This window comes from Mustela erminea, chromosome 1 (assembly GCF_009829155.1).
Source record: "Mustela erminea isolate mMusErm1 chromosome 1, mMusErm1.Pri, whole genome shotgun sequence".
NCBI lineage: Eukaryota > Metazoa > Chordata > Mammalia > Carnivora > Mustelidae > Mustela > Mustela erminea.
The window spans coordinates 140,125,101-140,144,895 of NC_045614.1; the positions used below are offsets into that span (position 1 = coordinate 140,125,101).

At 37.9% G+C, this 19,795-nt stretch overlaps 1 protein-coding gene across 1 annotated transcript in view; it reads right to left on the bottom strand.

Moving 5' to 3' along the window:
- MME (membrane metalloendopeptidase) overlaps nucleotides 1-19,795 on the bottom strand; it is a 73,511-nt gene that overhangs the window by 8,967 nt on the left and 44,749 nt on the right. Inside the window, exons 15-20 of the mRNA XM_032343459.1 lie at nucleotides 14,307-14,365; nucleotides 7,850-7,969; nucleotides 6,214-6,347; nucleotides 5,327-5,392; nucleotides 2,260-2,355; nucleotides 1,871-1,947 (exon numbers count right to left, since the gene is read on the bottom strand). Of these exons, the coding sequence (XP_032199350.1) occupies nucleotides 1,871-1,947; nucleotides 2,260-2,355; nucleotides 5,327-5,392; nucleotides 6,214-6,347; nucleotides 7,850-7,969; nucleotides 14,307-14,365 (552 nt within the window). The remainder of the gene's footprint in view (nucleotides 1-1,870; nucleotides 1,948-2,259; nucleotides 2,356-5,326; nucleotides 5,393-6,213; nucleotides 6,348-7,849; nucleotides 7,970-14,306; nucleotides 14,366-19,795) is intronic.

The window sequence follows — 19,795 nt, forward strand, 5'->3', positions numbered from 1 at the left end:
TAGAAATAAATAGCTCTCCACAGTCTAGCTTTTGAGGATTTTTCTAAGCTAATAAATACTAAAATGCCAACTAATAGTCATAGCAATAGTCTGTGTCATTTAAGAAAAATTGCTAGGTTTTGTTCAGGATACAGTGTTAATAAGGCAATAAGGCAGAAAATGTATTTTAAACAGAGAAATTTTAATCCAGAGGTTAAGGTAAAAATGTTAATACTCAAGGGACAAGTTTTAGTTATCAAAAACTTCCAATCTGCAAGCCCCATTCTCTCAGGATATGCCAGGTGTACCAGATATTATAATAATATTACTTACACTCATTAGGTTTTTGCACATATATATGCTTTAGCTCATGAGGCTATAAAGGGAAGAGCTCTGACCAATTAGACTGTGATCATGGTTTATGTGAGCTTATAAAAATTGCCCTCTGTGCTTCAGAATGAGATTCCCCTATTTTCTCATCTGAAGACTTCAGTAAGGAAAAGACAACTTCTAAAAATGAAAACAAAAAGTTACTTAGATAAACTGCAATGGGAATTGATCCAGTGACTTTTGCTGCTCATTATCTAAAAAGAAGTTAATTTGACTTTTCTAGCAAGACTGAACTTACCTTGGATCACATACTTAATGGGCGTACAATAAACAGTTGTTGAGTGAATGAAATTTGAAAGAACGGTTAAGGCAAATTCTAAATGATGGTGATTACGATGGTGATACTAGAACAGGCTGAGTAAACTCTTTAATTTGTAAATGTGCTCTTTTATTGTTTCATAATTGAATGTGGTTTTTCCCCAGGAGTGAATGATCCAGGCAGTATGTGTACATTCATTTTAGGAAGGGCTTTTAAAACTCAGCCCATTAATTCTCTTTTATTCTCAAACTGTTTTCCAAACCACTGTACGAAATTTTAAGTTTGTTTTTTTAGAGTTCCTGCCTGAGAAGTATTGTTGATCAGTAAATCAGTGATGAAATGTTAATATTATGTGGGAAGGGGGAGCATTAATAATTCAGTCCTAAATTGGATACATGGGGATCCAGGATTTAACACTGGAACAATGGTTAGAGTGATTCTCTTTCGATACAATGCTCTCTTAGATTTTCTCATCTCCAAAGGACTTCAGATCTCTTCAAACTCAACCTTTCACTCTACAGAGCATTTCTCTCCAGCATCCTTGATGGGCTGTCCTCTGACCTCTCTGCTTCAACGTACTCTCTTCTGGAGTTCTGGGGATAACTATGTTATGTTGGACAACCTCTAATTAAACCACATTTCTCTTGGGACACCTGGTGGCTCAGTGGGTTAAAGCCTCTGCCTTCAGCCCTGGTCATGATCCCGGGGTCCTGGGATCAAACCCCGGGCTCTCTGCTCAGCAGGGAGCCTGCTTCCTCCTCTCTCTCTGCCTGCCTCTCTGCCTATTTGTGATCTCTGTCTGTCAAATAAATAAATAAAAAAATCTTAAAAAAAAACCAAAACACGTTTCTCTTTATACATTGAACGGAAATCTTTCTTTGGAAAGGCTACTCATTGGTGCTAGGCCTCAACTTTTCATAGGCTCTTAAAAATGTCTTTGTGCTAGCTTTAAATAGGGCCACTATTCTCAGGCAACATCTTTGTTGGAATCCATCAAGCACGAAGCATAGGTCACGTACATTCTGAGGCTAAGAGCAGTCAAGGCTCTGCTTATGTAAACATGACATTTATCCTGCCGTGTTCTGTTGATCCTATCCGTGACCCTCAAAAGGAAAAAAAAAAAACCAAAAAAACCCTGGTTTTCCAAATTTTACAGTCAGAATTACAAAAAGCTAATTTCGGAATGTGGAAGTAATGGAATCAAATGTCGGAACAGTTGGACTGCTGCTCAAATCCACGCACCTGAAATTCCCTGGACTGTGAACATCTGTTTTAATGGAGTTGACAGCATACTCTGGCCTGTAGGTGCCACACCACACCTAGGGATAGGAACAGAAAAAGGAACTTAGTGTGCCTGGGTTCCATCAAAGAGTATTTGTGTACGAAAATTAAATTGGAATTCTGCATTTCTCAACCATTTACTCTTCAAATAATGTTCAGTGATAGGCAACCAGGAACATAATTACCATTAATATGAGCTGATAGTGTTTTATAAACAGTAAAAGTCAGTCACGTCAAATGCTCTGCCACAACTGATTAAAACAAGAAAACTCAGCAAGCAATATCTAACTAACTATGAAATTGTAACTCAAAATGATTTTCGTATCTATCAATCAAGAAAGATACAATACCTGGGCAAAGTTCAAGAAGAATAATTGTTTGTGGTTTAGGTCAAGTCCAGGAAGTAATTTTTCTTCACCATTCTTTTTAACATAATTCTGATAGGCCTAGGCAGTTAATGAAATGGAAACATGATGATTATAATTTTCTAAATTCATGTATAAATATGTGCAAAAGACCATCCCACCCACTGTAATAATCTATTTACATATGGCAACCTACAACTGGTTCATGGATTAGAAAGAAAACCAGAATTTATTTACAAATGCTCTGAAAATGTCAATGATCAGAAAGTGTCAGTTGAATGAATGGATGACTTATGTAAATGATAAAAAAACTTATCTAAACGTCATTCTGTAGATAGATGGATAAGTCTTGCCAGGTGGAAGAATGAATTGCCAAGGGAGTCATTCTGTAATTGCCATATTTAGCTCAGTTACTACTCTTAGCAAAAAAGATTTACTCCTGACTTTGAATGATTCATGCCAAAAATCAAGGGACTCCTTAAGATCTCTTAAAAATTAGTATCCTATGATTCTAAGCATGAAGATGAGTAATTGTGGTGGCACCCCAGAAGACAGGGCAAATGGACTAAACCTCAGTTACATTAGGAAGAAAGAATTTAGGTCACTTGGATGTCAGAAAGTGTCTTTAATTCTTAAGGCTCTATGAATACTATTGAAAAATGCAGTTTTCTTCTACTAAACATATTTAAGGAATTTACAATAAACTTTCTGAGATGTGTTACTTCCAATTTAATACAAAGGAAAGTGATCAATTAGATAAGCAGAAGATATATTTCATGTCCTCCTCCTTGCCATTAACACAGATTAATTGAGTCTCTATTATGTAAAGATACTAGGAACATGGGGAAGACTTGAGCCTGCTCCCTCCTGGGGAGTTCACAATCTAGCAAAGGGGACAGGGTATTAGATGCTATGATTTCATGTATAAAAAATTATAATTTGCCGGGCACCGGGGTTGCTTAGTCATTAAGCATCTGCCTTTGGCTCAGGTCATGATCCCAGGGTCCTGGGATGGAGCCCCACATAAGACTCCCTGCTCAGTGGGGAGCCTGCTTCACCCTCTCCCACTTCCCCTGCTTGTGTTCCCTCTCTTGCTGTGTCTCTCTCTGTCAAATAAATAAATAAAATCTTAAAAAAAAATGATAATTTTCTTCATTATAGTAAGTCTGTACTTGTTTTAGGTGAAGATCGTCATGGAAGTACCATCAATGCATTTTTTATAGCATTTTTACAGCAATGATTTTTAATCTGTCTGAATTCTAGAAATAACTGCGGGAGAATGAACAGTGCCCATGCCTTCCACTTCCAGGCAAGATGAGTGAGAGGGACTGGATTCACCTTTCTGCTGCAACAACAAATGATGGACAAAATATATGTGCATGACACTGGACATCAGGCATAAAAGAGAGTGATTGCTCTGAGATGGTAAACAAATAATTTAAGCCCTATAAATGTCCCAGCTTATTGCCTTAAGCATTTCCAGGCTACAACACAGGGAAGGGAAACTCGACTGGAGCCCAAGGGACTGCCTGAGTTGAGAAGGAGCTGAGAGTTCAAGGACACCAAGGAGAGGGTCCTAAAGAGGAGAAAGCTGTACAAGACAAAATCTCTAGAGATCAGATGGACACCTCAAGATTCACCCAGTAGGTCTTGCCTCAGCAGTGGAGAATAATTGTCCCTAGACTGAGCACGACCCTAGCCCCTCTAACAAGTTGTAAAAGCAAGGTCCAGAAGGATCAAACCATTTCTGAGGAATTTAATCATGTCCAAGTATAAAGCTCAAGAATATCTGTAGGAAAATAAAAGTACCTAGCATCCAACGAGGTAAAATGCACATTGCCTGGCATTTAGTCAAAGTATTGCCAACCATTCAAAGGAGCATCACTCTACCACCCCCCAGGATTCTGCTGGGACTCACTCTTTTGTCAACTTTGTAGGCAGTTGAATCTTCCAAAACTCACACTTTGATCATCCATGGTCACTGCCAAGTTATGGGCTCTACCTGTCATCTCTCCCACAATGCTCTGAAGCTTACCCTTTCCTGGCCCAACCACTGCCTCCTCCCCTCTAATCCATACACTTCTATGGTGGGCAAGTAATCTTATAACCTCATCCACTGCACAGAATACTCCATCCGTCCTTGTCTTAGAGAAGCCTGGTTTTTCCTGGGGCACGTTGTCCCCTGTACCTTCTCAAGCAGATGGTGTTCATTATTCCAAATGTCAACTACCTCAGCATTGGAAGAAACACTCAAAACTACCCTGACTCCTTCTTGTTGCTTCAAACACCATTATTCCTCTTCTCATTTGTGAAAATCCCTACTTTTTTTGTGCACATGGCATCAACTAGACCATCTTTTAATCTCTGCTCCAATTATCAAATAATGACATATTTTATGGAGGGTTCACAGCTGTGTCTCTAACACTGAGAATAGTGCCAAACACACAGTAAAGTCCTCAACAAGTATTTGTTGAATCCAAGAATGAATGAAAGGCTAAATGAGCTTCTAAGGGATGTTCCATCGATACACTCCATTGGGTGTAACAGTTTGGATGACCAGAAGGCAGTGTGTTGGAGCTGTATCACTTCAGTCTCTCACTGGGTCGTTGTAACTGGACTGTGGTTATCGTCCCAAAGATTGCATCACCTGCTGTAAAACTGAAGGTCCTATTTAATACACTGGTCAATGACTGAAAAAATTCTTTCGAGGAGGCCCCTTTTATAAAAAAAAAAAAAAGTATTTTAGAGCTCATTTCTTAGAAAATGTTGCTTCCTCTGTGGAACTTGCATGCCTCCTCATTTCTGCGGATATAACATTCCAAGTTTCCTCTTCTCAGCTTCTCAGAAGCCTAGACTGTTCGGCTCAGTCATAACCATACTGCTTTTTCTGGCTAGCACACTTACAATCCCCTTTTCCCACGTGTATTTTCTACTTTCTATTCGTTGTTTACTGCCCACATTATATGTGCCTTTTGCAAAAGGCTTTAAATGAATGATTAAATAGGATATTATCACTCCAACCACTAAAATGGGAGAAAGTGTTATTACTCACTCTGTATGCTTGGCCAATACCTCCGTTATCAGCAATATTTTCTCCCAGCGTATTAATTCCATTGAGCTGTTAAAAAACAAAAGACGCTTAAAAAACCTTACCTGTATTTGGATTGTTAAGAAGGCATCAATAATGCACTTAAGACTGGATTTGTCCATTCTTTAAAAAGTTAAAAACAGAAATCCCATATGATCCAATAATTTCACTACTAGGTAATTACCCAGGGGAAATATAACTACTGACTTGAGAAGATATATTTATTTACTGCAGCTTTACCTTAGCTAAGTTATGGAAGCAACCTAAGTGTCTTTGGATAGACAAATGGATAAGGAGGAAGTGAAACACGTCCACATATGCACAATGGAATGTTACTCAGCCATAAAAAGGATGAGATCGTGCCGTTTGAGACAACGTGGATGGACCTAGAGTGTATTATGCTAAGTGAAATAATTTAGACTGAGAAAGACCAATACCATATAGCTCCACCCATAAATGGAATCTTAAAAAAAAATGAGTAAGCAAACAAAAAGCAGAATCAGAACTATAAATACAGAGAATAAACTGATGGCTGCTGGAGGGGAAGGGACTATGGGGAGGGGCAAAATGGGTGAAGAGCAGAGGGAGATACAGGCTTCCAGTTACGGAATGTGTAGGTCCCCGGAATAAAAGCAGAGCATAAGGAATGCAGTCAACGATACAGTAATAGCAATGTATCAGGAAAGATGGGAGCTATTCTTGTGAACATAGCACCATGTATAAACTTGTCAAATCATTAAATTGTACACCTGAAACTAATGTAACACTATATGTCATCTATACTCCAGAAAAGAAAGCAAAAGTGATAACAAAGACTGAATATATCTGAAACTTTTTAAATTCCAACGTACGTGCTGTCCACCTGCTAGGTCCCAGGAGAAGTTTCCATACTGGTACACCATGCACTGGGATTGGGCTTTAAAATTATTTGCTGACTGTTGAGTCCACCAATCAACGAGGTCTCCATCCTTGTTAAAATTCCTGCCTGTAATAAAATGATTTAAGTAAAAGGGGAACTCATTACATCAAGAATTATGGTTAAGATATCTTTAATTCAAAAGGTACGGACTTAAGATCGGATATGTCCATTCTTTAAAAAGTTAAAAGCAGAAATCCCATGTGATCCCACTCAAGTGGACAGGTAATGAGAAGAACTGTTCCCTTTCCCATCCTGTGTTGATGAAACGTGGACTGTGAGGGCCTGCTTTGCTTGTGGGCCTTCGTATTGATCCAGGCTTTGTACCCACGTGGTTCCTGATACCTCAGCCGAGGCCACCAGTTAAGCCACTCCTGAAATCGTGGCCTTGTTTCTCTTGGATGGTTTTCAGATGGACCAAGTCTGTTTAATTGGATATTTTGAGACTGAAAAATACTATTTTTATTCTGCATTCATTTCATGTCTCAAACCCCTCATGAGACACTGTGGACTCAAGAGTTTCCATCGACTTCAAGCACAAAGAAAGAGTCACTTTTTCTCCTGGAGCTTTCCTGCTAACCCTCCTTGATCTTTCCTTTTTCTGAACATTATCTGCCACGTTTTAACACTTCATTTTATCATCCTTTTAAACAGTTACTTACAATATAGTGAATGAGAAGAAGGCTACAAAGGCAAACTACTTGGCCTCACATCCTGATTCCACTAATTCCTAGGTTTGTAACTTTGAGCAAGTCTTTCAAGTGCCTCTACTTTTTTCCATTAAAAAAAAATGGAAGTGGTATTAGTACCTGCCCATGAAAATTACTATATGCTTGAATTAACAGGCATGTAGTAAGTCCTTTCCAACACTGTACGGTTCCTCTCATCTTTTCTTTTTATGGCTCTGAAGTTAAGTCTAGTTAAGGCTTAATTATTTTCTTTCTGTTATTTTCTTCTTATTGTCTCTCCACTCGCAAACCAATTTTTGCCATAGCTTCAACTATCACTTCTCTATTTATATCGTGCTTTTTTCTACTTCTATGCCTCTCAAATTTCAATGAAACTCTAAATCTATTTTTGCCATTTGAGGCAGCATATAAACATTTAAGTGCCCATGATTTGCAAAGTCCTGAACTAGGTAAAGGATGAAAAAAAAAAAAAAAAGTTCTTCCCGTCCGTGAGCAGTTTAAGTCTTACAGGCACCTTTCTTTTACTTTTTGATTATTTTACATCTGGTTTAAAACATGGACCCTGTCCTCTAGAAGTCCAGATAGATAATATGTAATCATGAAATAAGAACAAACATTATCGTTGGTGTTAACAAACACAGTTATCTTCTAAATGTGAATATTTGTGTTACTTTGTCAGAGTGCAAAGCGCACACTGCTTATCTCACTACTAGATATTTCTGATCTTCCTAAGCAACAATTTAGAAGGGACACTGAAAGTATGATTATTAGTCAATGGTACCCTTTTGATTAAATGTGTTCTCATACTGATCAAGTACAATAGCACTGTTCAAGTTTATCAGGGTATGTCCCAGCCAAAGGAAAGTGTCCATGGTACTTTACCATTGTCATCGAAGCCATGGGTGATTTCATGTCCTATGACCATGCCGATACCCCCGTAGTTCAATGAGTTAGACTGATGGGCACTGAAGAAGGGAGGCTGGAGAATGCCTGCTGGGAAGACTACAAGGAAAGAAGATGGTTAAAAATGATTTGTGGCATTCTTCTCTGATGGCAGTGCTGGGCTGGGCTTTCTGCCTGCTAAGCTACTTTCCAGTTCGTCAATTTCACTTAATTGTATACAAAAGTCTTCTTGTGATGAAACAAGAGTAGGTCTTTTATGATTGATGACAACAAAGAGTTCGTCCCAAAGCAGCACCAGGATCTATGATTTGTAATCATGATTCACTTGTATAAGTGATCCCGTATAATCACGATATGAGCTCTGCTAAGATTGTTGTTTGCTCTGAGGAGTTTAGAGCTAGGAGAAATTACCATCTTCATTCAGAAGAACTTTTCCCACTGCAAATATTTGGAAGGAACAGTTATTTAATAACACAAATACTGCTTTTTTTAAAAAAATACACAAGTATTACTTTTAATGTTATCTCTAACATTTTATCCATCTATAATAGCTTGTTAAACAAACAGAACTACTCGATCGAAGGCTTCTCCCAACCACATTGACCTACGTTATTTCCCACAAAGCATCTATGGCTATTTATTTCCTTCTTCTCAGTTGTTGTCTTTCTTTTTCTTATCATCCTCACCTGCTCCAGCACCTCAAATACCAGTCCTTTGAGAACAGACACTTGTGCACCTGTAAGTACACTTCTTTACTTGCTGAGTCCATTTTCTTTTTTTTTCACTCATTATCTCCAGCACCTAAATCTAGAACGGTGCCTGGAACAAAACAGGCACTTAGGAAATATGTTGAATAGGTGAATTATCAATGATAAATGAGTGAGCCAATGAATTTACTGTGGTGTCCCAGAGACGACTAAATAAATAAATCACACTTTTTTTTTTTTTTTATGTCCACCTTGACATCTGCCTTATCTTGGGTAGCCTTCTACACTTAGATGTCTCACAAACTTTAAATTTCATGTGTCAAACATCAAACTCGTTTTCTTCTAAGCCATCACTCTCTTGACTTTATGTCTGCTAGTGGCATTTGAAGGGTCTCAACCACCTGGCACGACATTTTCTACTTATCTTAGACACCTATTTTTTTTTTAATTTTTAAAATATTTGTTTGTTTATTTATTTATTTATTTATTTATTTATTTATTTATTTTAACCAAGTCTTAACACAGTCTACTTAGGAAAAGACGAGGTCATGCATCTTCCTTCCAGGAGCATCTCTTCTGTTTATTTCCTCCTATCAGCCTTATTGCCATCATCCCACTTCATATCATCATTCCTTGTCTTAAGAATTACTTGAGGGGCACCTGGGTAGCTCAGAAGGTTGGGCCTCTGCCTTAGGCTCAGGTCCTGATCTCAGGGTCCTGGGATCGAGCCCCACATCGGGCTCTCTGCTCTGCAGGGAGCCTGCTTCCCTTCCTCTCTCTCTCTGCCTCTCTGCCTGCTTGTGATCTCTCTGTCAAAAACATAAATAAATAAAATCTTAAAAAAAAAAAAAGGATTACTTGAGTTCCTACATGATCTTTCCACTTCCTGTCTCACCCAACTATAACCTATCTTAAATCTAATCCATCCACATCCAGATTAAAGTGTAACTCTGGTCAGGGGCGCCTGGGTGGTTCAGTGGGTTAAAGCCTCTGCCTTCAGCTCAGGTCATGATCCCAGAGTCCTGGGATTGAGCCCCGCATCGGGCTCTCTGCTCAGCAGGGAGCCTGCTTCCCTTCATCTCTTTCTGCCTGCATCTTTGCCTATTTGTGATCTCTGTCTGTCAAATAAATAAATAAAATCTTAAAAAAAAAAAAAGTGTAACTCTGGTCATTATCACTCCCCTGATTAAAAAAAAAAAAAAAAAAAAAAAAAAAAAAAAAGCCTTCCAAAGGATCGGTTTGGTGCTTTCTAATTAAATACAGCATCTTCTTTCTGGCCTTTGACTCCATGGTCTTCTCCTACTTCATCTCTTATGCCCCCTCCTCCCCTCTTAATGCTCATACTTAGCAATTTCATCTTTCATGTTTCAAAATCCTAGTATCTACTGAATTATGTTCTTAGCCAAAAAAAAAAAAAAAATCTTCAGTATCAACACCCATCCATGTAAAGCCCTAAGCGATCACTATTTGGGATTCCAAGAACACAAGAGAAGTCCCTGACCTTAAGAAATCTAAGATCTAGTTCAAATAGTAGCAAATGTTGTTCCTTTGTCTTTCCAGTGGGGAGAATATGGCAGCACCTCGAATGGATTTCAAAGATAAATATTAGACATTTATAGAAGAGACTTTAAAAACATGCTGGACAATTTAAGTGCTCTCCAGAAACTTAAAAAAAGAATCTGGATAGTTGCCACAACATCCAAAATGACAAAATAGTTAGAAAATAAACACTGCTGTCCTTGGAGAATTTTGATGAAAGTTATACCTCACATGTAGCTGCTTGAGTTATCAACAGTGCCAAGAAATTATTTTTAGCTTAAAGTATTAAAATTATGTGCAGTACTTTATTAACTTAAAGTGAATACTATCTCCCACACTATGTACTTTGATTAAAATCCACCCTTTATATAAAATGTTCTTATGAAACGTGCTATCAAGACTAAACATTAACTGTAAAGATCCTGCTGCTTAAATTATATCCTGATATGTCATTCTTCAGGCAAGTGATAAGATTTTTATGGCTCATATTAATTACTAGTCTTCAAGTTCAGCTTTGCAAATTATGACTTCCCCTTTTACTCTGTCAGCTAAATCTCAGTGATGAGGACTTCCCCATAGCCTACTGCTGTTACTAGTAGACTTCACAACTGTTGATAACAACCAGCTGCTTAGTTGCACATTTTTTATGTTCACGATTGTCAACAAGTAAGTTAATTGAATAAGTCATTGGTCCATGCCACAAGAAATTCTGTTCCTCCCTCCCTCCCATTCCCTCCATTCCCTGGTTTGGTTTGTTAAGGCTGCAAGCAATTCAATTTCAGAATCTTTGATATAAAGGTTGAAGACATTAGGTAAGATCAATATTGGGTGGAGAAAGTTAAATATTAATTTTTACGTTAAATGGAATAGCAGTATGTTTTGAAACATTTGCTCTTGATTTTAAAGTCTGAAAATAAGACTCCTAAGAACGAGGAAGGTACCTTTAGAAAAAGTTGTTATTTCAAGGTAGTCAAACACCAACAGGCTGAATACACTAAATGAAGGTTTCTGGAGTCGATGGGGCAAATGTGTGGGGAATGAGAGACAGTGAATTCATCACTTTCAGTAAGCCTTTCCATCCGGGAAGGTTTTTGTTTGTTTGTTTTTTGTTTTTAAGATAAATTTTTTTTTTAAGATTTTATTTATTTATTTGAGAGAGAGAGAGAGAGCGCGAGCATGCACATGAGCCAGGGAAGACAAAGAAGGAGGAGGAAGCAGACTCCCCGCCGAGCAGGGAGCCGATGCGGGGCTCGATCCCAGGACCCTGGTATCATGACCTGAGCCAAAGGCAGCCACTGAACAGACTGAGCCACCCAGGTGTCTCTGATTTTTTTAACTGACATGAAGTGGCAGGGGTGCATAAAGCTTAGAAAATAGTCTACTTGTGTGAGTTGTAACAAAAAGTCATTGGAATTGAATTAAAAAGAAGAAATTATTAATATGAATAAATCCCTACATGGCAATAAAACAAGTTCTTTTTTTTTTTTTTAACCATAGCATAGAAAGGCCAAGCCCATGAGAAATTGTATGTGATCTAATTTAAACTATTTGTGTGCAGATGGAAGGGTCATTTATGAGACATATGCTATTTTTTTAAAAAAAAGATTGTGTTTATTTATTTGAGACAGAGAGGGAAAAGAAAGAGCACAAGCTGGGGAGAGGGAGAAGCAGACTCCCCACCCGAGCAGGGAGCCTGATGTGGGGCTCGATCCCCTGACTCCAGGATCGTGACCTGCGACAAGCGCAGATGCTTCACCAGCTGACCCACCCAGGTGCCCTGAGACATATGCTAGTCTATACCAGTTCTAATTCTGTAATGCACAATATCAAGATTAAAAAATTGTGTATCTATGTATATAAACAGGCAAGCACACACACACACACACACACACACACACACACAGAGCTACAAACTCACTTTTATCAAGAAGAAAGATGGAGGTCGGGATCTTTAATTATCTTTTAGTTAAGACTATCCCCACTTTGAAGATTTAAATGAATTGTCAGAGAGAAAACGTACACATGTCAAAGATTTCTCCTCTTGCATGACACTTTCCCTTCTTCTGAACTGCTGTTATTAGCACACAAGCATATGAAAAGACATTAACAGTTTTTCAGATTTCAAGTTTCTATCTGATGATTTATCTTGAGAGTCTTTAAAAGGTCTTTCTTATTAAGAATGCTTATTGTAGCCAATTCTTGATTATTCAGAGGATAACTATCTATTGTGTGAAATGCTAGGCCACTTTTACCTTCTTTTTGCTTTTGCTGTGTGTGTCTTTGGTTTGAGGGTTCAGTTCAAATTGAGAACATTCTGTCTTCTCTGATCAGGGAATCTCCAAGGCAAACCAATTTCAAGCTGGCTCCAGGGATATGGGATCATTCAGAGTCAAACAAGGTACTGTCTTGACCTGAAGTGTGTGGATCTGCTCTAGAGAGGGGCTGAAGGGATGAACATGCCAGGGTGGTCCTACAGAGGGCCTTCTTGTTGGAATGAATCATCATCAGGTCTGATAGGATCCAGGGTCCTTCCTGAACTGGATTAAAATGAAGCTACATCCCTTAGTCTATCCTAATACAGACAAAGGCCAGGCTGTCTCACTTTGCCTTGGAATTTCACTAAAAGGACATTCTGCTTAAGATTCTCTCTGTTACCGTCTCCCTCACCGCCCCATACACGTGCATGAACATGAGTGCATGTTCTCTCTTTTTCAAAAAACAAAACAAAAAACAAAGTGAAGCCTCTTCAGAGAGAAAGGCACTTCTAAGAAAGGGTCTGAATGGTTTCTAGGAATACCTCCCAAAGGATAGACTGCATGGTTCTGAGTTGATCATTAAATAGGCTCTGGTAGGAGTTTAGGTTATCATTGTACTAACTAGGAAATGTATTAGCCTAGACTTTGAGCTAATTGATTTTAAGAGGTGCACATGCCTTCTTTAGTATTTATACATCATATAAAGAAACTTTTCTGATTATTCATTTTCATGTTATCTACCAAAATAAATTCCAGATGGATTAAAGAGTTACTCCAAAAATAAAGACCATAAAAACACTAGAAGAAAATGTAGATAGTTTCTTACTTTAACTCTTCCTAGGTTTAAAAGCAATGGGGAAAGCTATAATCAATCTTTAAAATAAAATAAGGTTATAATTTCATAAAATTTGTTTTTAGCCAATGATAAAAAATCTTTCAGGATTTTTCATCATTTCTAATCTAATTAGTAACAGAGCTCAAGAAAAACAAGGCTCAGGGCAGACTCTAAAATGAACTCTGAGATGTTTATTTTAGAATAATGCTGAAATTATCTTCCCTTTTTATTCTTGACCACACTTAGAAATGAAGGGCTAGACTTCGTGTAACTGGAGAAATTGACTAACCAACTTCTGTTTAGTACAACTTTGGTAGTACTGAATCTGTCTGGTGCCTTTCTATGTATTTAAAATCCTTGGGGGAAAAATGGGTCCATCTGTGTAATACTTAAGAAAGAATTTAAAAATCTCAAGGTCTTCCCAGGAAGAGAATCAATATACTTTTGTTATAGTAAGCCATTTAGTTATATCACTCACTCACTTATTAGTTTCTACACAGATTACTACAATACTACTCTTACTGAACATTTTTTTTCTTTTTTGATTAAAAGTAATCAAGTAAATGTAATTTCACATGGTTCAACTTAATATAACCAACTTTTCAGATTTCTGAGAAATTTGGAGTTGTCTAGAGAAACAGTTGATACAGATCAGGACCAACCCCACCAGAGCCAGTGTACAAAATTGCCAGGAGAACCGGATGTCTGCAAAGCTGGTTCTTGGAACCTTAAACTCCTTTAAGATTCTGATGCTTAGAGAGTCCTACAGTCAATATAACTTTATGGAGCTATAAGAGATGTTTAAAAAGTTTTAGAAATAAAATAAAAGCACTTAGACATCAGATAAACCACTTAGCCACAAAGGAGAACATTGCAAAGAAAGAAAACCACTTATGTAATTTGTACTGACTTAAAATTTGCTATTATAGTGGAAAGAGGTACATGGATGCATTTACTTTCAAGGAGTACATTCAATAAAGCAATCACTCAGCCTCAGCTGTGCTTTTATGGGGAGCACCAAAAACTGGTCATGCAATCAATGCACTACAACTTGGTAACAACAGAGAAATATTAAAGAGTTATTTAGGAATAGGCCTTACCTATCTGATTTCTGCCTGAAGAATAAAATGCATTGACTACAGCTGCTCCGCTTATCCACCTATGGAAAACATAAGAAGTCGTTACAAATTGTACTATTAGTATCCAATTCAATGGGCTCACCACCATAAAAGCATTATTACTATTCCAAGACCAATATTAACTTTCCGTTTGAAATATGATCAACAAATTAAAATTAGCTCACTAGGTGAGCCATCTTGTTCAAAAGTATTTCTACTTCTTGAAAAATCAGTATGTATCCACGTCTGCAGTCCATTACCTCACTTGTATGAATTTTTCTGGAGGTACCTCATAGTACAAAACCCATTCAGATGTACCTTTTTGGAAACTGCAAATGGACTGACATAATATTGAAATATGTTTACCTTTATGTTTCTAATACTAGGTAACTATACCAACCATTCTGGAGTATTTGACAGGATATTGAACTACAAGTTGTAAAAATTTTAGATTCAAGTGTAATTTTTTTTTTTAAATTTCCTAGTTTATTTAGACACTGAGATAGTGTCTAAATAAGGTATTTAGTTGCAGGTAATCTGCCTCTGACTGCTGCCATCTTAAATTATTTTCTTTTAATGCAGCATTCCAGCTAATTAAGCAAAGGCATGCATTTGTATGATGACTGCAAAATGAAATCCAGGTGGTTCTGAAGTAGGTTTGTCTGCCTGTTTGTCTGTGTAAGTGCCAATGTTCCCATGTCTTTCTGCTCAGATGTTATGATGATTGGATAACAAGAATCATTGTTGGAATATTACTCAGCCTTAAAAAAGAGTTAGATCATGCTGTTTGTGGCAATATAGATGAACCTAGAGAGTATTATGCTAGGTGAAAGATGTCAGGCAGAGAAAGTTCAGATGTCACATGATTTCACTTCCATGTGGAATCTAAAAAACAAAACAAATGAACAATCAAAAAGCAAAACAGACTTATAAATACAGAGAACAAACTGGTGATTGTCAGAGAGGAGGTGCGTGGGGGCATAAGCAAAATGAGTGAAGGAGAGTGAGAGGTACAGACTTCCAGTTATGGAATGAATAAGTCACTGGGATGAAAGGTAGAGCATAGGGAATCTAGTCAGTGCTATTATAATAGGGTTATATAATGACCACACTTGTGATGTGCATAGACGGAGTTGCGAAATCACTATGTTGTACACCTGAAACTAATGTAACATTGTATGTCAACTGTACTTCAATAAAATAAAAAATGAAATCATTGTTAAGCCCTTTTTTTGCAACAGGAGTAATACCCCCATCTTAATAGAACATTACATATATCTCTATACAGTCATTGAACAATGGACAATACACGACTTCAGATAACCTCTTACATGGCAGCACACATGCATACACTTAAAACAATCCTATATTATTAGCTAATGGCTTCATTGTACTTACATCACTTTCAGGACAACAATTAATGGGCAATTATTATCCTATTTATGGAAGGAGTTTACAGTTATCAGTACAATGAGATTAAATTAGAACACTTTCCAGACCCTGCTTTGCAAGGTAAGCAAGACAAAGTCAGCTGCCCAAGTCAGCACTTTAGCTACAATTTCTGTAACTATTGCAGGATGTCAGATTTGAGTCCTATTTTGATCTCTTAAAAAGAACCGAGAGAGCCATATATAACAACTGTCTGATAAATTCTAATTAAGCATGGGCTTTATCTCCAATAACATGATGAAGATGTCCATATAAAAAAATTGGGGAATTAATGGGGTGCCTGGGTGGCTCAGTGGGTTAAAGCCTCTGCCTTTGGCTCAGGTCAAGATCCCAGGGTCCTGGGATCAGGTACTGCATTGGGCTCTCTGCTCAGCAGGGAACCTGCTCCCCATCCCCCCTCTGCCTGCCTCTCTGCCAACTTGTGATCTCTGTCTGTCAAATAAATAAATAAAATCTTTTTTTAAAAATTGGGGAATTAAAAAATACCCAGGCAGCATTTCTGTAAATTCTTCTTCTGAAAGAAAGTAAGTTTGACAACAGGGTAGATGGTCGATCAATGCCGTTTCTTTCGTTTGATGTCACCGTCATTCTAAATAGAGAAAAACATTTTCGAACAGGATGGTGTGACCGATGTATCATTTGTTCCAATTTCATCACAGCTGAGTCATCAGTATTTTAATTCCTTGCAGGTTGAGGATTACAAGCATTTAGTTGTATTTATTTTAATTCAACTCCACTTGATTTCCATATGATTTGGGACGACTCACAATAAAAACATGCAAACCCGGGGGTGTTAAGACTAAAATCATGAGATCTGGAACTATACAGAACAAGTAGATTTTGTTTGTGTGACCAAAGAGTATTACAAAAGGAAATACTTATATAAGTAAAATCATGCTAAGGAAAATTGATTTTTCAGAACTATGTTTACCTATATTCACACAAGTATCACAACTCAGGTTCAAGTATGGTTCTAAATTGTCTGGCAAGGGGACAAAATGGACAATGGGCTCAGGCTACCCCTGAGGACAAAGAGCATTCCTTACAGGGACTCCTTAGAAAGGTATTTCTGACTGTCCTCAAAAATTCTGATAGCAAATATGGCAGTAGATCTGATGCATAAATAGCTTAAAATTATTAACTTTAATTGTTATAAAATTGATTTAATGTGTTTCCAGGTCTCAGTTGTTTTAAGGCTCAGTTTCCCAATTACGAACTGATTTAGTAGCAACATACTCTGCATGGACTTTTGCGGTAATCACAAATAATATGCCAACTGTTTTGTTCTGAACTCAGGCACATGCTAAAAACGAAAGACAAAATGTGCCATTCCAAAATGTTTTCTCAAACTAAGTAGACTGCAGAGGGAAGGAGTTAGATATATGAAACTAATGTTTCAGACAGCGGCAGAACTCAAAAGCAGGGCACGGTAACGTTTATATATCCTTCTCATGTTTATTCCTTTTGTAAAAATAAATGCCATACCTTTGTTTTAGTGCTTTTCTGCTCTTCAGTTACATTACTGTGAGGGGTTTAAGATTGCATTTTGATTCACGTTTATAACTTTGCAGGAGGGAGTGTTTTACATATTAAAATGTCCATGGTGAATTATATTTTAAGAAAATACGTAGCTATTTATGATCACAGAGTTCTCAAATAGAATTACGACAGTTAGTTTCATGGAGCACTATTGTGTAGTGTTTGTCATTTCTTCCTTGAGAACTTACACAATGCACCGTCAGACTACCCCCGGGTGATTACCCAGATTCAAAAGCACAGGGCATACTGTTCTGGGAATGATAGGAGCCTGAATACTGTGTTCAGACCACTACATCTTTTTTTTTTTTTTTTTTTTTTTAAGATTTATTTATTTATTTGAGAGGGAGAGACTGAGCATGCATGTGAGTGAGGGGAGGGAGAGAAAGAATCCTTAAGCAGACTCCCTGAGTGGGGAGCCAGGACACAGGGCTCAATCCCAGGACCCTGAGCTCATGACCTGCGCCAAAACCAAGAGTCAGATGCTTAATGGACTGATCCATCCAGGTGCCCCTGGATCATCACATCTTAAATAAAATGATGATGACAGCTAGAGGTTCAATGTCTAATACATCCAGCCAGTTGTGAAATATCTCACTATGTTAAAGTGAAAGCTAAACCAGAGCAAAGAAAATACTTTTCAAGTTAAATGGTGATGTAACAAAAATTGCCAGTTACTCTGATGTGGATGCAGCCTCTAAGTTTCAGGAAAAGCTTCCATTTATGGGACACAGAAATTTGATGGGGAATAGCAGCACAGAAAAGAGAAAATGCTCAACAGAAGAGAAAACAAAATGGTGGTGATTCTTGCCTGAAAACACCGGACACTGCAGGTCACCTGAAAATACCTTTCAAAGTCCAGACCAGACCCAGACACTAGCAGCGTCCCGGAACAGGAACTGGACTGGAGAGACGAAGTAGTACCCTGTTCTTTGATTTTTCTTCCAAATCTCTGTGTTTAGGGGTTTGGGTGCGTGGGGTATTCAGTGCAGAGCAGGAAATCAAGAAAGAGGAAAACTTAATTTTTAATTTTGGAGCCGTAATTTTGTCAGGTGACCTGATGCTTGTTTGGGAGCATTCCACAGAACAAAGAGCAGCATGGCTCTCAAAGCCGAAAAGTGTGGATAGGAAACATGACCGAAATATCCTTGAGAGGGGGACCAGGTGTTTCTCTTCTAACTCTTATTACCCTGAAGAAGTCAGGCGGTGAGGAAAGGAAAGCACAAAGACATCATTTTTATAGCAAGGAGGAAAGGCAGACGTGGACAGCCTGATCCTCCAGCCTTTTGAATGTAATAAACCCACCGGATTGCAAAAGCACCTGGAGTGAAACTCCTCTTTCACCCGCTCATGTGTAACTTTCAGACTTAAAACAACAAAACGGTTAATGCCCCTTTCCCTGAAAGTGTTCGGTTTCCCAGCATCTAGTGGTCCCAGAGCAACTCCTTCAAAATCAGCAGAACAAAACAATGGTTTTCTCTATTTTCCTCAAGTACTCCTGGAAAGGAGAATTCTCATTTTGAAGCCGCAGTAACCACTGTAACCCTTTACATTTATTCATTGTCTCTGACCCAGCATTCGGAGCGTCCCGGATACTATCATTCATCTTTCAAAGCAGTCACAGAAGACAGATGACACTTCCAGTTTTCAGGTATAGAAACTGAGGCACAGCATGCTTTTCTGACCTTTTTCTAATACACTTATACGCGAAGTGACTCTACTCGGAAAGGGGTATGTAAACTAAAGGGAAAGGGGAGCTTCTCATCTTCCATTACAACCCCCTACTTCTGAGCTGTTGATCTGTGCAATATATAAAATTTCAGGACCATGATGAACGGCATTACCAAAGTCTTTAAAAATGTAAGTGCTTTTCATTTACTTATCTTCAATATGCACAACTTACTTTTATTTATGTACACTAGCAATGAACAATCCAAAAAGGAATTAAGAAAACAATCCCATCTACAGTCCTACTAAGAAGACTAAAACACTTTGGCATAAATTCTACAAAAGACGTGCAAGAAGTGGATGCTGGAAACTACAAAACACCATGGAAAGAAATTAAGACTTAAAAACGTGGAAACGATATACGGCTTTCATGGGTCAGAAACCTTAATTTTTTTTAATTGAGTAAACATTAACATATAACGTTATATTAGTTTCAGGTATATAATAGAATGCTTTGATATGTGTATACACAGCAAAATGACCATTACAATAAATCCAGTTGCCAGTCACCATACAAAGTCATGAACATTTTTCCCCCTTTTTCTTGTGGTGATTTTTACACTCTTGGCAACTTTCAAATATGCACCACACACTATTGACTATAATCAGCATGCTGTACATTTTCCCTGTGACTAATTAATTATCTTATAACTAGACATTTGTACCTCTTGATCCCTTTCTGTCTATTACCCATCTCCAGCCTTCCTCTGTGCGGGCAAGCTCCGTTCTGTTCTATGTATCCATGAGCTTTGTTTGTG